Source organism: Dendropsophus ebraccatus, chromosome 9 (genome assembly GCF_027789765.1).
Source record: "Dendropsophus ebraccatus isolate aDenEbr1 chromosome 9, aDenEbr1.pat, whole genome shotgun sequence".
In the NCBI taxonomy this organism is placed as follows: Eukaryota; Metazoa; Chordata; class Amphibia; order Anura; family Hylidae; genus Dendropsophus; species Dendropsophus ebraccatus.
Genome location: NC_091462.1, coordinates 898,593 through 922,964, shown reverse-complemented (window position 1 = coordinate 922,964; position 24,372 = coordinate 898,593). Strand labels below are relative to the sequence as shown.

The following is a 24,372-nucleotide window of genomic DNA, read 5'->3' as shown; positions in this document are numbered from 1 at the left end:
ATTGCCCTTAGGGTACAAACACACACAGCAGATACGCAGCAGATTAGATCTAAATAACTCAACACAGCATCAAATCTGCTGCGTGTCGCAGCAGTAAATACGCAGCGTATATGCCGTGTGTGTTTGTACCCTTAGGGCGCAAACACACAGGACGTAAACGCAGTGAAACTCGCTGCATGTCCTGTCCCTGTGTAGTCAATGGCAGGCAAAATTGCAGCAGGAATGAACATCCCTGCTGCGAGTTTGTCTGCAGCCCGCCCTTTTAACCCCCCGGCCGCCGGAGCGTATACTTTACCTGATCCCGGCTCCGGCGGTTCTCTGTGTCTTCAGCAAGCCGGAGCCAGGATCAGGTAAAGTATATGCTCCAGCCAGCCGCCGCCCGCAGCCTTCTTAACACATCCTGCAGCCCCGACAGCCCCGATCGTCCCCACGGGCGCCCGATCGCCCCCCCCCCCCGGCAGCCCCGACCGGGGCTGCCGGGGGGGGGGGGCGATCAGGGTTGCCGGGCGGGCGAGGGGATGATTGGGGCTGCCGGGTGTTTTAAGGAGGCTGCGGGCGGCGGCTGGCTGGAGCATATACTTTACTGCGTTTACGCAGCCAGAAACTCGCTGCATATACATCCTGTGTGTTTACACCCTTAATCTAATTGCCAAAGGCTCGATGAAGAGGGCAAAGACATGGGGGGGAAAGAGGACAACCCTGACGCGTTCCCCTAAATAAAGGAAACTTTTCCATTTGGGATCCATTTATAAGGATTGAGGCCATGGGGCTCCTATACATCAGCTGCAACCAATCAATGAATGTTTCTTTAAATCCATATTCCCTGAGGAGTTGCCACAGGAAGGACCACTCCACCCTGTCAAACGCTTTAACGGCGTCCAGCGACAAGATGGAGCGGTCCCCCCCCCCCATATTCCAAATTACCGAACAATCTACGTACATTGTCTATCACCGACCTTCCAGCCCTAAACTCACACTGATCATCCGAGATTAAAGATGGAACTACCTTCACCAATCTATTTGCGAGCACCTTCGCCAAGATTTTCATATCTGTATTTAGCAATGAGATTGGCCTATAGGACCCGGGATCTACGGCATCTTTACCTGGTTTAGAGCGAGATTGTGGCCTCAGACATTGAATCTGGCATTCTGCCCTGTGTCTGAAGAACTCTAAATAATGATAACAAGCTGGGGACTAATACTATTCCATATTTTTTGTATACTTCATATAAGAAAACAAATCTTCCTTCCTTATCCACCCTATATGATAGTATCTCACAAGGAACCGACTTGTGGATTAACACACTTACACCCCTAGTAGAGTGAAAAGCTCTGCCGATCCATTTCCAGCCCAGCAGATTAGGCTTCTCCTTTACCAAGTGGGTTTCTGCCAAACACATGATCCCTGGAAGATGTTTCATTATAACCTTATAAATTGCCGCCCGTTTCACCCTATCCGCTAGCCCCCTCACATTCCAATATAACAATTGCATACTCATTTGTCATTTTGTGGGTCAGTGCCTGCTATATATATATGAAAAGCCGTGCAGCAGAGCTGGGTCAGTACCTGCTACATATATATGAAGCGCCGTGCAGCAGAGCTGGGTCAGTGCCTGCTATATATATATGAAGCGCCGTGCAGCAGAGCTGGGTCAGTGCCTGCTATATATATATATATGAAGCGCTGTGCAGCAGAGCTGGGTCAGTGCCTGCTATATATATATATGAAGAGCCGTGCAGCAGAGCTGGGTCAGTGCCTGCTATATATATATATATATGAAGCGCTGTGCAGCAGAGCTGGGTCAGTGCCTGCTACATATATATGAAGAGCCGTGCAGCAGAGCTGGGTCAGTACCTGCTACATATATATGAAGAGCCGTGCAGCAGAGCTGGGTCAGTGCCTGCTATATATATATGAAGCGCCGTGCAGCAGAGCTGGGTCAGTGCCTGCTATATATATATGAAGAGCCGTGCAGCAGAGCTGGGTCAGTGCCTGCTATAAATATATATGAAGCGCTGTGCAGCAGAGCTGGGTCAGTACCTGCTACATATATATGAAGCGCTGTGCAGCAGAGCTGGGTCAGTACCTGCTACATATATATGAAGCGCTGTGCAGCAGAGCTGGGTCAGTGCCTGCTATATATATATGAAAAGCCGTGCAGCAGAGCTGGGTCAGTACCTGCTACATATATATGAAGCGCCGTGCAGCAGAGCTGGATCAGTGCCTGCTACATATATATGAAGAGCCGTGCAGCAGAGCTGGGTCAGTACCTGCTACATATATATGAAGCGCTGTGCAGCAGAGCTGGGTCAGTGCCTGCTATATATATATGAAGCGCTGTGCAGCAGAGCTGGGTCAGTACCTGCTACATATATATGAAGCGCTGTGCAGCAGAGCTGGGTCAGTGCCTGCTATATATATATATGAAGAGCCGTGCAGCAGAGCTGGGTCAGTGCCTGCTATATATATATATGAAGAGCCGTGCAGCAGAGCTGGGTCAGTACCTGCTACATATATATGAAGCGCTGTGCAGCAGAGCTGGGTCAGTGCCTGCTATATATATATATATATATATATATATATATATATATATATATATATATATGAAGCGCTGTGCAGCAGTGCTGGGTCAGTGTGTGCTGTATATATGTGAGACACCATGCAGCAAAGCTGGATCCATATTTGCTATATACATGAGACATAATGCAGCAGGGTCAATGAATGCTATATGTGTAAGGCACAGTACTTATACCCAAATTCTTCCATCAGTGTCCGTCCACCATGGAGGATTATCCTCACAGTCTTTCCTTGTATTCCTCTTCCTCCTTATTTACTACAACCTGATGAAGCCGCTGCTGTAGTACTTGTTGTAATAAGTTCTTCCCTCCCCCCACATCAAACAAGTTCCCAACCTCAGCTCGGAGTCTCTCTGCCACCAGTCACCCCAACCTTGTGTATCCTGCAGCCTCCATTGTGACTTTTTTCCTTTCTTGTTCTCAGCACTTCAGTGACCTTCTGACCTCTGTCGACTCCTTCGTGTTCTCGGTGGCCTTCTCCTGCGTGTTCTCGGTGACCTTCTCCTGCGTGTTCTCGGTGACCTTCTCCTGCGTGTTCTCGGTGACCTTCTCCTGCGTGTTCTCGGTGACCTTCTCCTGCGTGTTCTCGGTGACCTTCTCCTTCGTGTTCTCGGTGACCTTCTCCTTCGTGTTCTCGGTGGCCTTCTCCTTCGTGTTCTCGGTGGCCTTCTCCTTCGTGTTCTCGGTGGCCTTCTTCGTGTTCTCGGTGACCTTCTCCTTCGTGTTCTCGGTGACCTTCTCCTGCGTGTTCTCGGTGGCCTTCTCCTTCGTGTTCTCGGTGACCTTCTCCTTCGTGTTCTCGGTGACCTTCTCCTTCGTGTTCTCTGTGACCTTCTCCTTCGTGTTCTCGGTGACCTTCTCCTTCGTGTTCTCGGTGACCTTCTCCTTCGTGTTCTCGGTGGCCTTCTCCTGCGTGTTCTCGGTGGCCTTCTCCTGCGTGTTCTCGGTGACCTTCTCCTTCGTGTTCTCGGTGACCTTCTCCTTCGTGTTCTCGGTGACCTTCTCCTTCGTGTTCTCGGTGGCCTTCTTCGTGTTCTCGGTGACCTTCTCCTTCGTGTTCTCGGTGACCTTCTCCTTCGTGTTCTCGGTGACCTTCTCCTGCGTGTTCTCGGTGACCTTCTCCTTCGTGTTCTCGGTGGCCTTCTCCTTCGTGTTCTCGGTGGCCTTCTCCTGCGTGTTCTCGGTGACCTTCTCCTTCGTGTTCTCGGTGACCTTCTCCTGCGTGTTCTCGGTGACCTTCTCCTGCGTGTTCTCGGTGGCCTTCTCCTGCGTGTTCTCGGTGGCCTTCTCCTGCGTGTTCTCGGTGGCCTTCTCCTGCGTGTTCTCGGTGACCTTCTCCTTCGTGTTCTCGGTGACCTTCTCCTTCGTGTTCTCGGTGACCTTCTCCTGCGTGTTCTCGGTGGCCTTCTCCTTCGTGTTCTCGGTGGCCTTCTCCTGCGTGTTCTCGGTGACCTTCTCCTGCGTGTTCTCGGTGGCCTTCTCCTGCGTGTTCTCGGTGACCTTCTCCTTCGTGTTCTCGGTGACCTTCTCCTGCGTGTTCTCGGTGGCCTTCTCCTGCGTGTTCTCGGTGACCTTCTCCTGCGTGTTCTCGGTGGCCTTCTCCTGCGTGTTCTCGGTGGCCTTCTCCTGCGTGTTCTCGGTGACCTTCTCCTGCGTGTTCTCGGTGGCCTTCTCCTTCGTGTTCTCGGTGACCTTCTCCTGCGTGTTCTCGGTGGCTTTCTCCTTCGTGTTCTCGGTGACCTTCTCCTGCGTGTTCTCGGTGGCCTTCTCCTTCGTGTTCTCGGTGACCTTCTCCTGCGTGTTCTCGGTGGCCTTCTCCTGCGTGTTCTCGGTGGCCTTCTCCTTCGTGTTCTCAGAATCATCTCCACCTGCTGGAGCTGAGCGGCTTCACACTACGCTCACATGCTCCTCCCTCCCCCCCATCACCCCGGTCCTTACACGGCCATCACCCCCGTCCCTACACGGCCACCACCCCGTCCTTACCCGTCCCCCCCCCCCTCCCCCCCCCCCCGTCCTTACCCGGCCACCCGTCCCCCCCCCCCCCGTCCTTACACAGCCACCACCCCCCGTCCTTACACGGCCACCACCCCCCGTCCTTACCCGGCCACCACCCCCGTCCTAATACGGCCATCACCCCCGTCCTTACCCGGCCACCCGTCCCCCCCCCCCCCTTCCTTACACGGCCACGACCCCCCGTCCTTACACGGCCACCACCCCCGTCCTTACCCGGCCACCACCCCTGTCCTAATACGGCCATCACCCCCGTCCTTACCCGGCCATCACCCCCGTCCTTACACGGACATCACCCCCGTCCTAATACGGACATCACCCCCGTCCTTACACGTCCATCACCCCCGTCCTTACCCGGCCATCACCCCCGTCCTAATACTTCCATCACCCCCGTCCTTACCCATTACACATCCGTCCTTCGTGTCACTTGCTCAGCCCTAGACGTATTGCACCGGGTCTACAATCTGCTGCTAGGCCTGGATGGGATATGTTCTATGAGACAGAGATGCAAAACATTTCCCACACTCCTCTGGGCCCGTGGGGACGGGATACGTCACATTTTATATTTTATAGTGTATTTTCTCTTCCCGTAGGTTACAAATAAATATTCCATATGACATGTTATAAGAAGCTCCTGTTTATTACGTTTATATATAGACCTGATCTATTCTGATACCGATTGATTTAGTTATATGTATGTCCATAGAAATCGATGGCTATTGATCCATATCCCAGCATATAGATTTATATTGATACATTTACCATCTATTATACTATGTGCTACTTTAGATCAGTATAAAATTGGACTCATATTGACCACAACTCTGTTAGTTTCTATCTCCCGCTTTGAGGACACAGAGAGCAGTTTGTTTCCCCCCTGGTATTTGTAGTGATCCGGGGGAATCACATGTCTAGTTGCTGCTGAGGAAATAGTGAGCCACACCAAATTAGTATATTTTGCTATAAAGCAGAGATGAAGCAGAGCTGAGGGGTTATACTACCCTGCTGTGGATGTCTGTGCAGTGTATAGAGATGCAGCAGAGCTGAGGGGTTATACTACCCTGCTGTGGATGTCTGTGCAGTGTATAGAGATGCAGCAGAGCTGAGGGGTTATACTACCCTGCTGTGGATGTCCGTGCAGTGTATAGAGATGCAGCAGAGCTGAGTTTGTCTCTGGTTGCTGAGGGGTTATACTATCCTGCTGATGCCCAGTGTGACCCCTTCAGAGGCCGAGTGTAGTGGGGGGTGCAGGCAGACGGAGACCATAGACATGAGTGGGTGGTGGATGGGAGGACTGGCACTACAATGTGTCCTATGGACTATTCCTTCATTCTAGACTGCAGGAAGAAGTTGTGGATATCAGTCCCCGTCTGTACGAGTGCTCCAACCAGACAGGAACCTTCCGAGCCACCGAAATTACAGACTTCAACCAGGACGACTTAGAGGATGATGACGTCTTCCTGTTGGATGCATGGGATCAGGTAAGGAAGAGGATGCATGGGATCGGGTAAGGAAGAGGATGCATGGGATCGGGTAAGGAAGAGGATGCATGGGATCGGGTAAGGAAGAGGATGCATGTGATCGGGTAAGGAAGAGGATGCATGGGATCGGGTAAGGAAGAAGATGCATGGGATCGGGTAAGGAAGAGGATGCATGGGATCGGGTAAGGAAGAGGATGCATGGTATCGGGTAAGGAAGAGGATGCATGGGATCTGGTAAGGAAGAGGATGCATGGGATCGGGTAAGGAAGAAGATGCATGGGATCGGGTAAGGAAGAGGATGCATGGGATCGGGTAAGGAAGAGGATGCATGGGATCGGGTAAGGAAGAGGATGCATGGGATCGGGTAAGGAAGAGGATGCATGGGATCGGGTAAGGAAGAGGATGCATGGGATCGGGTAAGGATGAGGATGCATGGGATCGGGTAATGATGAGGATGCATGGGATCGGGTAAGGAAGAGGATGCATGGGATCGGGTAAGGAAGAGGATGCACGGGATCGGGTAAGGAAGAGGATGCATGGGATCGGGTAAGGAAGAGGATGCATGGGATCGGGTAAGGAAGAGGATGCATGGGATCGGGTAAGGAAGAGGATGCATGGGATCAGGTAAGGAAGAAGATGCATGGGATCAGGTAAGGAAGAGGTTTCCAGGTCTGACTGCCTTGTGCTCATGTGGCTGCGCTGCAGTTCCAGACAACGCCATTACCATTAGTATGGCGCTATACCTGATAAGTTAATGAAAGAGACAGCTAATGTAGCATCAGTCTTCTACAAAAGAAACATCTTCCACTTAAGGAGTACTCCCATCTAAGCTTATTACCTATCCTAGCTGATCACTAAGGGTCTGACTGCTGGGACCCCCAAGAACAGGGATGTTTGTGCAGTCACTAGAGCGTTCTATGCGTCCTTTAGGACCCTGACCGCAGCGGCATCCCGACCTCTGCCCCCCCACTGACCCTGACCGCAGCGGCATCCCGACCCCTCCCCCCTCACTGACCCCAACTTCCAGGGTATCCCGACCCCTCCCCCCTCACTGACCCCAACTACCAGGGTATGCCGACCCCTACCCCCTCACTGACCCTGACCGCAGCGGCATCCCTCCCCCCCTCACTGACCCTGACTGCCAAGTATCTGCACTAGAGCTGGATGATATGGCCCCAGTTATCTTAGGCGGGTGCACATATATACATGAGGTGGGGCTCTAGTGCCCACGTCAGTAGCCAGATCACACAGCTCGGACCGCAGGGGCAGAAAGGTTTCTATATGGTTTGATATAGGTCTGGGGTTTATATGAAGTGGGGGTCTGGTCTGGGGGTACCTATTATTCCCAATCTTTTCTAGCTGCCCCTCTGGAGGCCATATTGGCTTTCCCTATAGGAAGCTGCGGTAATGGAGAAACCTCCCACCTGTTCCTCGTAGGTCTTCCTATGGATTGGTAGAAATGCAAATGAATCAGAAAAGAGAGACGCTGCGGTAACCGCGCAAGAGTATCTGAAGACGCACCCCGGAAGCCGTGACGTCAACACCCCCATTATCGTGGTGAAGCAAGGATTCGAGCCCCCAACATTCACCGGCTGGTTCCATGCATGGGATCCATTCAAGTGGGAGGTATGAGACTTATTACTCCAGTGTCCCGATCCTCCTACAACCAGAAAACCCCAGCGATCAGCTGCTCTCTGGGGGTAAGCCAACAGCAGCGCCACCACAGGGCAAACCAAGTATTACACAGTACTAACTGAAAGGATGGACAGGTTGGGCCCCGCAGAGCACAATCTTCTGTCACATCCGCTAACAGATGATCATTAGGTTGACAGCTCCATTGTCCCCATGACAACCATTCCTGTTCAGGGTTACAGCAGTATCTACCCTGATTAGCACCGATTGGCTCCAGGACCATTTATCACACAAATGTTTCCTTATTTTACAGAACAGAAAATCCTACGAGGACCTGAAAGCTGAACTGGAAAATGACGATGTGATTGAGCAGATCTCCTCAGTAAGTGATGCAGGCGGCTGATCGCTGCTTCCATCGTACCGTACACTTTGCTTAGTAACACATGTACCACATTAGGGACACATCGTGGTCTCCCAGCAGCCTAGCCCCCCATAAAACCCCCTTCTCTGCCTCAGGAACCAAAGGATTCATCATATCTAACAGGGAGGAGGGGGACGCAGCTGCAGTTTCACTCATTCAACCATCAATTATTTTTCACTAGATGGGCTCTATGCACGTTACATTCCTTCTCCGGGCCCGGCCATCACCAGCTCTCCCTTCTCCGGGCCCGGCCATCACCAGCTCTCCCTTCTCCGGGCCCGGCCATCACCAGCTCTCCCTTCTCCGGGCCCGGCCATCACCAGCTCTCCCTTCTCCGGGCCCGGCCATCACCAGCTCCCCCTTCTCCGGGCCCGGCCATCACCAGCTCTCCCTTCTCTGGGCCCGGCCATCACCAGCTCTCCCTTCTCCGGGCCCGGCCATCACCAGCTCTCCCTTCTCCGGGCCCGGCCATCACCAGCTCTCCCTTCTCCGGGCCCGGCCATCACCAGCTCTCCCTTCTCCGGGCCCGGCCATCACCAGCTCTCCCTTCTCCGGGCCCGGCCATCACCAGCTCTCCCTTCTCTGGGCCCGGCCATCACCAGCTCTCCCTTCTCCGGGCCCGGCCATCACCAGCTCTCCCTTCTCCGGGCCCGGCCATCACCAGCTCTCCCTTCTCTGGGCCCGGCCTGTCACAGGGTCCTACTCCGATATAAAACAATCAGCAGAGCGAGCTATAAAGAACAGCTCCAAGAACCTTTTTTAGATGCCAGCCGAATGGCCCATACAAAACTCCACCACACAGAGGGTACAAAACGTACATGTGAGTGCAATTGATATACCCTTATAAACTAAGAAAATAAAGAGACCAGACACGAATAGAAATTTCTTAGTGGAGGGTAGGCCACGGCATTTTATTTAAGGCTTAACCATAAATTTATTTAAACGTTTTATTTTCAACATGTTGCATAAATTCCAATAAATATTTATTGAAAACCCCCCCATAAATAACTGAATCAATAACTCAGTGTCATCAATTTGTCCACCCAACCCCAAAATCTCATAGCAACAAAAAGGGGGGAAGGTGAACCATCCACATATGCCGTCCTAGGACGAGCATAAGCCCATACGCAATGTGGCCACCTCCACTAGAAACTGGATTGGATCTTTAACATGGGTCTCCAATGTCGGACAGATGGAGTCCATCTGTCCGATACAGACATGTAGATTTAGAGGGGTATGTGTTAGGCTTGTAAGAGAGTCCGCCTATGGAGCTCAGAAAATTGATACAACGTTGTATCATCTCCATGAAATGGAGACCAGAAAATGACCAGATAAGCCGTGGAACTACCTCCGAGAAGCATAAAACAGTTCTCGGGAAAAGGCTCTAGAGTACCAAAAATGTTAGTTTCATTTAATGGAACAGAGCATCTGTGCGCATTCTCCCAATGTTGTTACCCCCAGTGTGGAGGACAACCACTTCAGGGGGAGGCCATGTCAAACTTTTCTCCTCTACGAGCCCCAAAAGTTGAGGTCATTTTAACTTCCAAACTCCCCCCCCCAATAAACTGCTACCTCATTAGGTAGCCCCAAGTTTGTACAGTCTGGAAATAGCACGTCTACTCGCCCAGAACACAAATGAATGTCCCAAGAGCCAGACTATAAGAGGAGAGCGACCTGCAAGGAATAAAAATTAAATACATAAGTGTGGACGAATATACAACTGATATCTTTTTGATTTCCATCTACCCAAACCTTTGATCACCTCTGGGGAAAAACCCAGGCGGGAAGCTTCCGTCGCCGCGCCGATTCTGAATAGGTGGGATGAAAAACCATCCAATTCTACATTCAGAAGCCTGAGGCATTTCTTAAATAATGCATTGAACTGAAATTTAGATAGGGACGAGTTATCAGCATGAACTAAGAAGGAACCAGAGTGGAGGGGTGAATGGCCAAGTATTCACTGACTTTATGAACAGGGCAAACTAAAGGGTTACTAATGCGATGTAACATCAACACTACACCTCTACAGGCAATATCAGTATTAGACTTATGAATGGAAACAAGTAAATCAGAACAAGACACTGAAATATCAGAGAGCAACAAGGGGGATAACGGTACCGGACATCAACTCTCCGATACGCATAGCCGCAAAAAAAAGCCAAACAAAAAGCGGTCTGGAAAAGCACAGTCTTATTGCACAAACCTTATCACACACCGCAACCATGCTACACAGCAAAGAAAAGGTAACAGGACGTCTTTTATCAGCCACTATACCTTCAACACAGCGAACACCCTTCAAAATTTGTCTAATCTGAAATGTAGAAGACATGGGAGTAATGCCCAACCAGCGTTGAAAAAACGAAACTCCGCTTATCGTTCTACAGAGTAGAGTACGGGAAACATTCTCACGCAGTAACCATGCTACAAACGACAGATAAGCAACAGGACAAAAAGAATGACTATTGAAACTTACAGATTATTGCCATATTACGTGCCATAAATGAGCAGGACACGGCAGTCCCTTTGGGTCGGCCTCCGATACCAGCTGGCGAAATCAACAAAACCGTAGGTGAGAAAGAGAATCCGCAATGTTGTTATCCGAACCTCTCACATATCACGCCTTAAGCCATACGTTTAAATAAAAACAGACTAATACTAAATACCTCATAAGTTTCACCACTAGATCAGATTTTGCAGATAGGCAATTGATGGCGTACAGTACTCCTTTATTATCAGTCCGGACCAAAATACGCCAATTACGGTATTCCTCACCCCATAAAGACAGTGCCACTAATACAGGGAACAATTCCAATAAAACAATATTCTTGACTGCACCCTCTCAACCCAAGAGGAATCCCACAGTTCTGCGCTCCAGTGGTTGTCCCAAAAGACTCCATAACCAAAGCCGCCAGCTGCATCGGTCTGGAGACCAAGGACATCTGCCACAATAAATTTGCTCTGCCATATAGCCCTACTGTTAAAGTCTCTAAGGAAGGACAACCACAAACGCAAATCCCCTTGCATATCCATGCTAAGTCTAACATGAGAATGAGGAGAATGGATTCCTCTGGTAGCGGCATACAACCTCCTGCAAAAAAACCTTGCCCATGGGTATTACCCGAACAGCAAAAACTAAATTTCCCAACAAACATTGCAATTCAGGCAAGGTTACTTTTTTTCTTAATCAACATATTCTGCAACAGGGAAACCATCTTCTGAATTTTGTCGATAGATACCGTTCGTATGGAATTTTGTTTACCTATCACAATCCCTAGATATTCCAATCGAGTACATGGCAAGATAGTCTTCTGAGAAGTGAGAGGAACACCAAAACACTGGCAGAAGTGAGAGGAACACCAAAACACTGGCAGACAGCTACAAAAGTATTCAGTAAACGGGAACAGTCCTCAGAGTTCGCACTACCAACAAATAAAAAATAATCCAGGTAATAATGCGTACATGAACACAAACCACACTCAAACTGTACCACCCATTCCAAAAAACACGCAAAAGTTTCAAAATAAAAAGAGGACATAGAGAAACCCATAGGGAGGGCTTTATCACAGTAATACAAGTTCCTCCATGTAAAGCCCAATGAATTGAATCCCGATTCACAAACGGGTAGCAAAGGAAAAGCTGCTTCAACGTCCGCTTTCACCAATAAAGCGCCCTTGCCGCAACTCCTTACTATATCTAATGCGTTATCAAACAAACTGTACTGAACAGAAACTAAAGACTTGTCAATACAATCATTAAGAGAGGAACCCTTAGGCCAGGATAAATGATGTATAAGGGGATATTTATTGGGTTCCTTTTTAGGAACAAGCCCCAAAGGTGAAAGTCTGAAGTTCTGAAAAGGAGGTGAAGGAAACGGTCCCTCTACCCTCCCTTGCTTAACCTCAGCAGCAATTTTATCATCAACAACATGAGGATGCGAATGAACAGAGCGTAAATTGTCAACCATTATACAACCAGAACTATTAAAGGAAGGAACCGCAAAGCCGAAAGCAAAACCAGAGGTAATTAACTCAGCCATCTGTTGATTTGGGTAGGAGACGAGATACGGGCGCATTTTTAGAAGATTTACTGGAGTCTGCGCTCTTAAAACATCTTGTAACAGGGTGCGATCCGGAACAATGTGCGCACTCGTGTCTGTACTTGCAATTTTGCATCCACCTGCACTGGGAATCATTTACAAAAGGAACCTGTCGCAGTTGCAGGTACACGACGTGATCGCTAAGGAATCATTAAGTTGATCCGAAGCCCCACGTCCTTCTGCCCCCATTTAAGTTTTGGATAAACGGAGAGCTTTTGACGAAACATTTCGTCATATTGATACCATGCTGAACCACCAAAATTTCTGTATGCCTCAAGCACGATATCAATGTGTTGGAAGAGAGCTACACATTTGTCTGGGTATCTCTCCCCCAAAACAGACGCATAGATTCAAAAAGCCTGCAGCCAATTACTAAACATTTTAGCCACAGGGGGGCGTTTGCGTTCCTCTTCCTTATCATCTTTTTGGTCTAATTTATCTTTAAAGTGGGGCAATAAGCTGAAAACATCAATAAATTCCAGTTTCCAAATTTTATCTTTAACCGTGCTATTTAGATGATACCCAATGGGGGGACACCTCACAACCTAACGCTTCTTTCAAGCACACCTCAGGTATTCCTGGTTTAACAACAGGGACTTTAACACAGGCACTTCCATCTGCACATCAGCCCGCTCTGGCACAGCACTTACACAGCCTCCCTGCAATGAGTTAACCCATGCAGAACCAAAATCACTCAGTAGCATACCAGGTGTCCCCCCAGCACCGCATCAGTAACATTATGCTTGCTGACCGCAGCCCTGCCCAGCATCTTGAAAAATGCGGCGACTCTAGCCAGCATAGAAGTATCAATCCCCGACACAGGCTGCCCGACAGAGGAGGAACTGATAGGATGGGGATGGGGGGGGGGGTTTGAAGGACGCACAACTCGCCAGTACCAGATGGGTCCCCGGCCCCCTTCACTGCCGCTCCCCTCATCGGCCCTCTCTTCTTGGCAGCTGGCCAGGTCTTCCTTTGCCCAGCCTTCCTCTTCGCGATCCCAGCCGCCGCCATCTTTTTCTGCCGGCTCCTCCGTCCTCCCCTCCTTCGGCGAATCGCAAAGATAGGACTGCCTCCAGCACCGCCTTCCGCTCCGTCACATCCTCCAGCTGTCCCCGTCTGGCTCGGCGTCAGCAACAGTGGTGGACCTGGCTCTGACGCAGCGGCTTCATCGTCACTGGATGACGACATCTCCCGGCGAAAAAGTCCACTTGGTCCGGGCATGTCAGCAGCATCTACGGGGGCTGCCAATAAACATCGTCGCAGCCACTCCTCACCCCCTACACCAGAGGCCTTGGATAAAAATTATGCAAAAGAGGAGCCCGTGGAGCCTCACTAAAGAGTCTCAAAACACAGGACTAGCCAGATATCCCTCCGGGAAGGACCCAGCCAAGGGGGGGCTCCTGTTAGGAAACCACCAAATCCACCATATTAAGTGGCCCTATAAGTCAGTGTAATGACAAGGGATAAACCAAGTCTAGGTAACCATCCTTCACCTAGGACTTCATTGCATTGAGCGCTTTCACTAGCAGCCGGCAGTGTTGTCGTTTGGCTGGTCTCCCTGGTTCAGCAATCTGTTTCTCTTTTGGATAAAAATTGTCAGTATAGATCCTCCATCACCTCACGATCACCTCACAGGTAACAGCAGGTAGACCAAGGTTAGACTTGTTTTCTTCGCGGCTTGACCTCGCAGACTAAGGCTGGGTTCACACTACGTATATTTCAGTCAGTATTGCAACCAAGACCAGGAGTAGATTAAAAACACAGAAAGGATCTGATCACACAATGTTGAAATTGAGTGGATGGCCGCCATATAACAGTAAATAACGTCCATAATTTCAATATAACAGCCGTTGTTTTAAAATACCAGCAAATATTTGCCATTAAATGGCGGCCATCCACTCAATTACATCATTGTGTGAACAGAGCCTTTCTGTGTTTTTAATCCACTCCTGGTTTTGGTTGCAATACTGACTGAAATATACATATACTGACTGAAATATACGTAGTGTGAACCCAGCCTTATGGTTCTTCCCGCCGAAAGCTTGTTTTACTCTGTCACTTGCCGACGTCATTGCTGTCACTGGCCAATCAGATCCTACTTACCTGAAATCTACCCAGATACCTGGATTCTATCTCCTAACTGTAGAAAAGACTAGAAAGGTTAAACCACTTACACCCTCCCTGTAGGGGAGGCAGGCTCTACCATGTTTACTAACTACGGGTACTCAACGCACTCACGTGTATGCCCATCGCTATCCGATCTGGGCATTGTTCAGGAACACAGGAAATGTTCAGCAACAGCAAATATCAACAATGGTTGAAGTCCTTCTCTCATAGATCACTATGATAGTACGGCTCCTGACGCTTCTCTTCATGGAGGTGGCCTTAGCATCAGCCTCCCACAAAGGTTCTACTACCCCTGGTCCCTCAGCTTCCTTCCTTATATCCTGGGCAGGCCGCCATCTTCCCTGGTTTCCAGGCCCCCCAGATCTGGGACTGGAGCCTCAGCAATAAGGACAGGGCAGGGGTTGATCTGCAGCATTTGGAGAGCAGAGAGGTCATGAATGGACAAGGCAGGAGGCGTCTGCTGGGGTCCATCGGGAGGCGTCTGCTGGGGTCCATCGGGAGGCGTCTGCGGGGGTCCATCGGGAGGCGTCTGCGGGGGTCCATCGGGAGGCGTCTGCGGGGGTCCATCGGGAGGCGTCTGCGGGGGTCCATCGGGAGGCGTCTGCGGGGGTCCATCGGGAGGCGTCTGCGGGGGTCCATCGGGAGGCGTCTGCGGGGGTCCATCGGGAGGCGTCTGCGGGGGTCCATCGGGAGGCGTCTGCTGGGGTCCATCGGGAGGCGTCTGCTGGGGTCCATCGGGAGGCGTCTGCGGGGGTCCATCGGGAGGCGTCTGCTGGGGTCCATCGGGAGGCGTCTGCGGGGGTCCATCGGGAGGCGTCTGTGGGGGTCCATCGGGAGGCGTCTGCGGGGGTTTATCAGGAGGTCTGGACACCTCTACCCTGGAGATGGGATAATTCTATTACCTGTAGTTATCAGAGCTCCAGGCAGGACAGGGAACACACCGGATGGTTGGGAGCACAAGATTCTCCTAAAATCAGTAACAAAAAAAATGATGGAACCACCTGCACCGCGCAACATCACAGGTAAGAAACAATTTTACTATTAGGCAGGTTCTGATCATCTCCCCCATTGTCTGCATAACACCGATTTTGCATGTAGTTTTTTTTTCTTTTTGTAACTTATAAAGCAGACTGAAGGTTCACCATAAAAACCAGTAAGAATTGTTATACAGGAAACCATTTAGGACCTTCATTCCTCTCCCATCTTTAAACAGGAATTCAACCAAACTCAACTCGACTCCTTCACTTCCCAAACCAACCTGGGGTCTCTGGTGCTGCAGACCTACCCCGCTGAGGCCCTGCTCAACAAGACTGCAGAGGAGCTGCCGCCTGGAGTGGACCCCTGCCGAAAAGAGGTGAGAGGGGCCCAATAGGAACACCACCACCAGAGTGTATAGAAAGCAATTATAACAGGGCAGGCCACAAGAACAGAACACCAAGTACTAGAACACTGCTACTAGATCTCCTTAAAGTGTCCTTGTCTTTATAATCAAAGGATCTAAATCAGCAGGAGATGTGATATAAAGCAGGTCTGCACTGACTGTAATCAGAGAACACAACGGGGTAGATTTAGGAAAGGCTGTATATATAAACTGCCCCCAGGAGCCAATCACAGCTCCTCTTATATTCTACCAGAGCTGAAAGCTGAGCTGTGATTGGCTGCTGTGGGCAGTTTACACCAAGTGTATATTTACACCCTTTCCTAAATCCTGTCCTGGTCACAGAGAAGGCAGTCATGTGATTGATGGAGACATTGAGCCGTGATACTGGCCAGGACTTCAAGTGTTTCTTACATTAACCAATACAAGACTTAACAGCTATACTTACCGTATCCAGGTCCAGTCTCCTGAAGCTTTTATCAGTGGCGGACACATCACTTGTGCAGCCTGTTCAGCTGAACAGGAGCCCAGGCCAACAGAGGGGCCCCCCAGGTTCAAACTGAGTCCCAGCCTAGCGGGCCCCTCAGCTTCCCTGTCTCCCTCCCCTGCATAGTTGTTATTTATAGTCCATCCACCCAGCCACAGCTTGCCCCACATACCACACTCATCTATTGGATTTGTGAGCCACGGTTGCCCGCGGTGGCACAACACTCCTGCCCTGCCTCGGGACACGCACACCGGTGACGTCACCTGTGGTCGTACATTGGCAATAGTGGCATTGGCACCCTGATGACCTGGAGGACCACTGGGGGGTCAGGTGAGGTATTGTGTGTGGGGATGGGGGTCCAGCCATGATGGGTAGTGTGTGGGGATGGGGGCCCAGCCAGGATGGGTAGTGTGTGGGGATGGGGGCCCAGCCAGGATGGGTAGTGTGTGGGGATGGGGGCCCAGCCAGGATGGGTAGTGTGTGGGGATGGGGCAGCCAGGAATGTGGTGGCATGGTTTGCTTATGGGGGAGGCAATTTTTTTGCACAGGGGCCGTATGCAGCCTGTGTCCGCCCCTGACTGTTATATAGCAGCCTTCAGGAGACTGGCCCTATATACAGTAAGTATAGCTGTTATATAGCAGCCTTCAGGAGACTGGACCTGGATACAGTAAGTATAGCTGTTATATAGCTGCGGACATGGCATGGTAGGGGGACAGTGAAGGAGCAGGTGCGCTCCTAGACAAATATTTTCGCGCCCATACAGTGCTTTGTCAGCTCTAGAATACGTCACACCCGGTGAGGGCGTGCTTATAAAAGGTGAATGGTGTTACAGCCAATAAACCGTTAAAAAAATAACAATAAACAACTTGAATACCTTGTTACCTCAATACTGTGTCTTTCCTTTAAACCAGACACTCCAACTGCATTTAGCTTGATTATCCATTGTGTCTTGCGCTACAAGAACATGGCCACTTTCCTACAGAGACAGCACAGCTCTTCTCTCCAATTCAGGTGCGGTTTGCAATTGAGCTTTATTTACTTCAATGGAACAGAGTTACAAAACCTGCACCCAAACTGAGACAAGAGAGAAAGTGGGCATGTTTTTGTAGCGCTGGAGACCCCCTTTAAGCCAGTCACTGCAGCTGCTGGGGGGAAGGTGTTAGGTGCTAAGGCTGCGGCTGCATTCACACGTTCCGTGAAGTTGTCCGTGCTCACAGATAATTTTACAGCCCCATTGCTTTCTATTGGGCTATTCAGACATTCAGTGATTTCACGGATCCGTGATCCCTTCCGTCTAAAAATAGGACTTGTCATAAAACTCGGAACGGAAACACGAAACAGATTCCCCATAGAAATCAATGAGATCCGTGTTTCACAGATGAACAGTGATGTCACATCCGTGAAAAACACAGATGTGATGTAATCAATGTAATTTAAAATGCTTTAAAACAGATCCGTGAAAAAAACAGACACGGATGCAAAACGGATGAAAAACGGACTGTTTTGCACGGATCACGGAGGTAGCTGCCGGACCACAATCAGACTGCATTCACACGTTCAGTGATTTTCCCGGTCCAAGAGAGGGAGCCACCCGTAGGCCACTAATCACAGAAAAAATGGTACGGGGGTTGGAGCGAGGCACTGATGTGAGCAAACGTGTGGTGCTGGAGCTCCGTCCTTGCAGCTTAGTATTTAGCCTTAATTAGCTCTCCCAGCACCCCATCTGAACCCCCCACACATGGGGAAGACCCCTAAAGATCAGCAGGAGCACCCTGAACCAGAGGTCACTGGCAGAGCCACAACCAGACACTGGACCGGTTCCTCACTCCGGGGCCCAGCTGCAGCCATCGCTCCCGGTTAGATCTCCTGACAGAGGCAGCGGCTGAACCCCCCTGCAAGACAGCCCTCCGCTCAGTCGGCCTCGTTGCCCAGTGCGCTGATAACCTCCTCACTCACCTCCCTGGAGCAGACAGGTAGAGGCCCGCAGACCCACTCGGCGCAGAAGGGCAAAGGGAAGTGGGCGCCATCTTGCCCACATGTCCAGAACAGAGGGCAGAGGTCCGGCTCAGGCATACCCCGGCTGCCGGCCCGGATCGGCCAGAATTCACCTGCTTCCTCTCCAGGTGGTGGCGGAGTGCCTGCCGAGTCGGGTGAGTAACGGAGAGACCGCCAGCCACGGGATCACCATGCTATGCCCCACAGGCGGGAAGGCGCCATCTTGTCCTCAGCACTGCATACCCAGGGGACATGCTGCGGCAGCACCATCACTCCCATCCTTCCCGCAGCATCACTCCCATCCTTCCCTCAGAGGCTGCCTATCGCCCACCTATCTACCCCCCCTCCCGGCTGCTTCCCCTTTTCCAGTCCTAGGGAAGCTCACCCCCACAGTACTAGGGGCCTCAACTACAAGTGCAGCTCAACCCTCTGTGGCTGTGACTGTGTCTTCTCCCTCCTCCATCCCCCCTTTATGCATACAGCCATGTCAGCCTCCCCCAAACCTCCCAGGGGGGGTCAGACCCACACTACAAGCCAGGGAGCCCCCAAGCAGCTCCCGCCCGGACTGATACCTGGGGCACTTCCAATGATGCCCACCCTGACAATGATAATTGGCATGCTAACAGGGACTCGATGATTCATCTCTTTTTGATGCACAATCCCAGAGGGGCATGCGCAAACTTTTGTCTCAACTACCAACTAAGAACGCAAGGACATTCAGCATATCACTAGCCGGGTTGATGATGTGGAGGGGGGCATGATGCCACCCAAGCCTATATTGCCCAACTGCACACTAGCATAGACGACTGGGCAGCTACAGTAAATGACATGCAGCGCCATCTGGAGGACTTAGACAACAGAGGGCGCCGTAACAATATCAGAGTCCGAGGTTTGCCAGAAGCCAAACAGGCTGAAGATCCCAAGAAAACTCTGGAAGCTATCTTTAATGCCATATTGGGGGAACCTGCCTCCCACAAAATAAAGCTAGACCGGGCTCTTCGGCCCAACCCAACCAATGGCAGCCCGCGATATGTTATATGCTGCGCCCACGATTTTGCTTTAAAAGAACGCATTATGACTAAATCCCGTGCCTTGACGGATTTTGAATTTGACTTTACCTCTGTTCAACTCTTCCCGGATCTCTCCTTGGTCACTCTACAGAAGCGGAGATTCCTGCTCCCCCTTCTGCAGGCCCTACAGGACCACCAAGCACCTTATCAATGGAACTTTCCTTTCTCCCTGACGGCCAGGAAAGATGGCAGATCGGCTACTCTACGTGACCTACCGCTCTTCTGTGAAACGTTGGACATTCCCTTACCGATTCCAGAGTGGGGGGTTGCCCTGCCTCCTCCGGGTGAAGTCTGGCAGCCAGTGCGACAGAAGCCTCTGTCCCTCTTATTCTCAGTTCTCACTTTCCCTCATTGACAGAGGTTTTTCTTGCTCCCACCCATGCGTTTTTTGCATGGGTTTTTGGCTGAATGCCACTTTCTTCCTTTATGGAAGTCCTTGTTTTTGGTTACTCTACTGTTCCAATGTCTCTCTCTTTCCTTCCTCTCGTGTCCCTCCCACTGTTGTGTCCCTTCCTTTCTTCCCACAGCTACGGAGATGGCTACCCTGGTATAGCGCTATCCTTATTCTTCCATTACCTATGGTCCAGTGGTTGAGGTCTGGTGAGTCCCACCACATGTACATTTCCTTCTCCCCCTGTATACCCACCCTATGGCTAAGATCATCACACTTAATGTTAGGGGGTTAAATTCCAATCTGAAGAGACGTTTGCTTCTACAGGAGCTCAGGTCCCAGAAGGCAGACATAGCGTACAAACAGCAAAAGCATTGAAGTGAGTCTCCTAACTAACTTTGCTAAACACTCTTACCAGTTAGTCCATTCCACCTCCATGGGCTATAAACGAGGAGGGGGGGGGGGGGGGTAACCATTATGGTCTCTCGGACCTGTCCCCTGCAGGTTGAGACAACTTACTCGGACCCGGGCGGTCAGTCTGTAATAATTGAAGGCTCCATTTAAGGTAAGCCCCTCCTATTATGTAATGTCTATGCCCCTAATAGGAAGCAGATTCCCTTTCTTCGTGGGGTGCTCAAGTGGCTTACCCGATACCCTCCCTCACCGTGGATTCTCAGTGGTGATTTTAACCTCCCTTTTTCTGAGGTGGCGGACAGGTACTCGATCTCTGGAACCCTGCCATTCCCTGACCAGTGTCGGCTATCCACTGCGTTCCGGAAGTTGATCCGGCAACACAGTTTGTATGACTTATGGCGTATTGAGCACCCTGGGGAGAAACTTTTCTCTTTCTACTCCCACCCCCGACAACACACATACTAGAATTGATTACTTTTTTGGCAACGTCCCCACTGTACGTCTTCTCAAGGGATTGGGCATTGATCCTATCTCATGGTCGGACCACGGGCTGGTCAGTATTTCCCTAGCCTCCCTCCTGTCTCCTATCCGCCACTGCCATTGGCGTCTCAACAAATTTTTGTTGAAAACGCAGGTTCTGAAGGACTCAATGCATTGCTGAATAAAGACCTACTTTGCCGAGAACGAAGGTTCTGTTTCCTCTCAATTCACCCTTTGGAAAGCCCATAAGGCTGTAATCAGAGGACACTGCATTGCTTTGGGGTCCAATCGGAAGAGGGATAGATTGGAGGCTATCCGGGAGACCAAACATAAGATCGGTGTCTTGGAGGCCACTTTGTCCTCCCGACCATCGGTGCGGGTCTTGCGTAGACTGATTACAGCTAGAGCCAAACTTAAAGACCTCTTTACATACAAGGTAGAACGCTTGCTTCTGTTTTCAAAGCAACAATTCTACTAAAAAGGTAATAGGGCTCATACCCTGCTAGCCCGTATGCTGACCCTGCGAGATCACTTGGGACATACTAAATATCACCCTAAAGATATATCCTCAATATTTGAGCGATACTTTTCTAAACTATATTCTTTGCACTCCTCCCTTCCCTCTTACCCAGAAGCGAGAGCCCCACAAATACAAGCCTCTCTCTCGAAATGTGGACTACCCACCCTTTCCCGGGAGGCTGTTGAGCACTTAAGCACCTCAGACAGCTCCTCCAAAGAGACTGAAGCTTTAAGGACCTCCCTTCGGGACGATCCCCAGGACCAGATGGGTTCACTTATCTTTATTATAAAACCTTCCCTGAGGACCTTGCCCCGCGAATGGTATCCTTATTTAATTCCTTCATGGAGGGCTCTGATATTCCCTGCTCTATTCTCTGATTACCCTCAATCCCAAGCCTGACAAAGACCCACTGGACTGCTCCAGCTACCGACCCATTGCACTGCTCAATGCTGATCTAAAAATTTTTGCAAAAATCTTGGCCAATCGCCTCAATCTCTGGTTACCGGGATTGAAAGATAAGGACGAAGTGGGCTTTGATATGGGTCGACAGGGAACGGACAATACCAGGCGGGCCGTCAATATCATAGATGCGGTCAATTTGCAATCTGATAAAGCCTTGATTCTAAGCCTCGATGCGGAAAAGGCGTTTGGCCGCCTTGGTTGGCCTTTCCTCTGCAAGACCCTCCAAGCATTTGGCTTCTCTGGCTCCTTTGTCACGGCACTCCGGGGGCTCTACTCCCATCCGACAGCTTCTATTAATTTACCTCATCACCCCTCAGGAGGCTGCCATTAGAGGTCAGGGAGTACACATTAGGGCCAAGGAATACAAACTGATGCTCTATGTGGATGACGTCCTGCTTACTTTAACTAACCTACCCACTACTCTCCCGCTCCTCCATAAACTTCTCCAAGAGTTTGGGGTCGTATGAACCCGAAACTCTCAGCGTCAGATCCCTGCAGTCTGCCCGCTCCGTGCAGCGGGTGGATACAGCGGGAGGACCGCCTGGAAAACCAGGATACAACCTACAGTTGCTTTTGAGTCTGAGCCCCATGGGACACGTATTGTACACAACAGGGGTATGTTTGACCTTCTCCAGGACTGATCCCTCCCTTGCTCCCTCCCCCCAGTCTTTTCCTTCCTTCCCCCTTCCTACCCCTATGGCCTCTCTCGTCTTTCCCCTACCCATGTGTTTGGTGCCTCGTCGTCTAAGTCTGTTCTTTCCCTTAAGTCCTCGTCTTGTCTCACTGTTTTTGAATTACCTCTATTTGCGTTTTTTAGATATGTTACCGATTTCATTGTACTTTGATATTTTCTACTTCTGTCAATGTCTATGTTTTTTTTTTAAACTGTTATTTGTTAAAGTTTTTCATGTAGAAAATAAAAAAGAAAAAACCTCTGAGGACAATGCCACTACTGACCACAGCTGCTACATGTTTCTTATATTGTCCAAGGTGGTACCGAATGCTTCTTTAGACAGTTCATTACGTGCTAAACGACTCCAGTTATAAATGCAATATTAAACAAGAAAGCGAGCCCGATGGATAGAGAACATAGTTATTCATGTGAGGTACGCCTTTCCCTGTCCGTAAAGAATAAGCATGTCCGCACCTTTCATGCTAATGAGGCTAAATGCCTCAGCTTGGTTGGGCTGGAGAGGGTTAATCCCCCCCCAGCTTTGGCAGGGACCGGCTTAAGCACTTGCTGAAACACGAGACACAATGGATAATCGAGCCAAATGCAGTTGGAGCGCTTGGTACAAAGGAAAGAAACAACTTAAAAAACAATAACAATACAAAGTAATATTCCTGTATATAGGAGCAGTATTATAGTAGTTATATCCCTGTATATAGGAGCAGTATTATAGTAGTATATTCCTGTATATAGGAGCAGTATTATAGTAGTTATATTCCTGTATATAGGAGCAGTATTATAGTAGTTATATCCCTGTATATAGGAGCAGTATTATAGTAGTATATTCCTGTATATAGGAGCAGTATTATAGTAGTTATATTCCTGTATATAGGAGCAGTATTATAGTAGTTATATCCCTGTATATAGGAGCAGTATTATAGTAGTATATTCCTGTATATAGGAGCAGTATTATAGTAGTTATATTCCTGTATATAGGAGCAGTATTATAGTAGTATATTCCTGTATATAGGAGCAGTATTATAGTAGTATATCCCTGTATATAGGAGCAGTATTATAGTAGTTATATCCCTGTATATAGGAGCAGTATTATAGTAGTTATATTCCTGTATATAGGGGGCAGTATTATAGTAGTTATATTCCTGTATATAGGAGCAGTATTATAGTAGTATATCCCTGTATATAGGAGCAGTATTATAGTAGTATATTCCTGTATATAGGAGCAGTATTATAGTAGTATATTCCTGTATATAGGAGCAGTATTATAGAAGTATATTCCTGTATATAGGAGCAGTATTATAGTATAATACTGGCCCTATATACAGGAATATACTACTATAATACTGCTCCTATATACAAGAATATAACTACTATAATACTGCTCCTATATACAGGGATATACTACTATAATACTGCCCCTATATACAGGGATATACTACTATAATACTGCTCCTATGTATAATATATGGTGTATTACCATCCTGTCTCAGCTAGCTTACACATACCGCTATAGATTGTCATGGTGCGGGGGTCAGTAACTTTGGCGCTGTGTGTTGCAGGAATATCTGAGTGCTGAGGAGTTTGCCGGGATATTCGGGATGTCTTGCACAGAGTTCCAGGCTCTGCCAGAGTGGAAGAGACAGACGCTTAAGAAAGCCAAGGGCCTCTTCTGAGTAGAGGTGTCAGTGTGCACTGCGGCCACACTCCATCATCCTCCTCCCCTCCCCTCCCCCCCCCTTGTCCGGTGATCAGTCGGAGATCTTAGGAATTGTTTTTAAGAATAAAGTTTTGTGGTTGTAAATGGCTTTTCTTTGTGCTGAGACACCAGCCCAGAACAATGAGATGGGGGGTTGTGACGGCATTTCTCTGGGCCTGGTGTGTTAGTGGCCGTAACTCTTTATCAGGTCGGGGTTCCCCGTATTACAGATGGAGGTCCCGGCTGCTCACCAAGTTGGCCAGCAGACACCGCTGACCATGTGGCGGCTTTACTTGCTGCCCAGGCTGAGAAGTACACGGTCAGATCTACGCTGGTGTCACTATGGTCAGAGCTGTGGCCAGGCTGGAGCTGTACGCACGCTGATACGCAGACGGAGGTCATGTGACCGTCTCCAGGAGGAAGCAATGTCTCTGCCATGGTACTTC

At 49.7% G+C, this 24,372-nt stretch overlaps 1 protein-coding gene across 6 annotated transcripts in view; it reads left to right on the top strand.

Annotated features, from left to right (window-relative positions):
* VIL1 (villin 1) overlaps positions 1-24,031 on the top strand; it is a 166,321-nt gene extending 142,290 nt beyond the window's left edge. For all 6 annotated transcript variants that reach the window (XM_069982257.1, XM_069982262.1, XM_069982261.1 and 3 more), the window contains exons 16-20: positions 5,924-6,068; positions 7,506-7,694; positions 8,014-8,082; positions 15,558-15,698; positions 23,790-24,031. In XM_069982257.1, the coding sequence (XP_069838358.1) occupies positions 5,924-6,068; positions 7,506-7,694; positions 8,014-8,082; positions 15,558-15,698; positions 23,790-23,903 (658 nt within the window). In that variant the 3' untranslated portion in view covers positions 23,904-24,031. The remainder of the gene's footprint in view (positions 1-5,923; positions 6,069-7,505; positions 7,695-8,013; positions 8,083-15,557; positions 15,699-23,789) is intronic.
* The last annotated feature ends 341 nt before the right edge of the window (positions 24,032-24,372 follow it).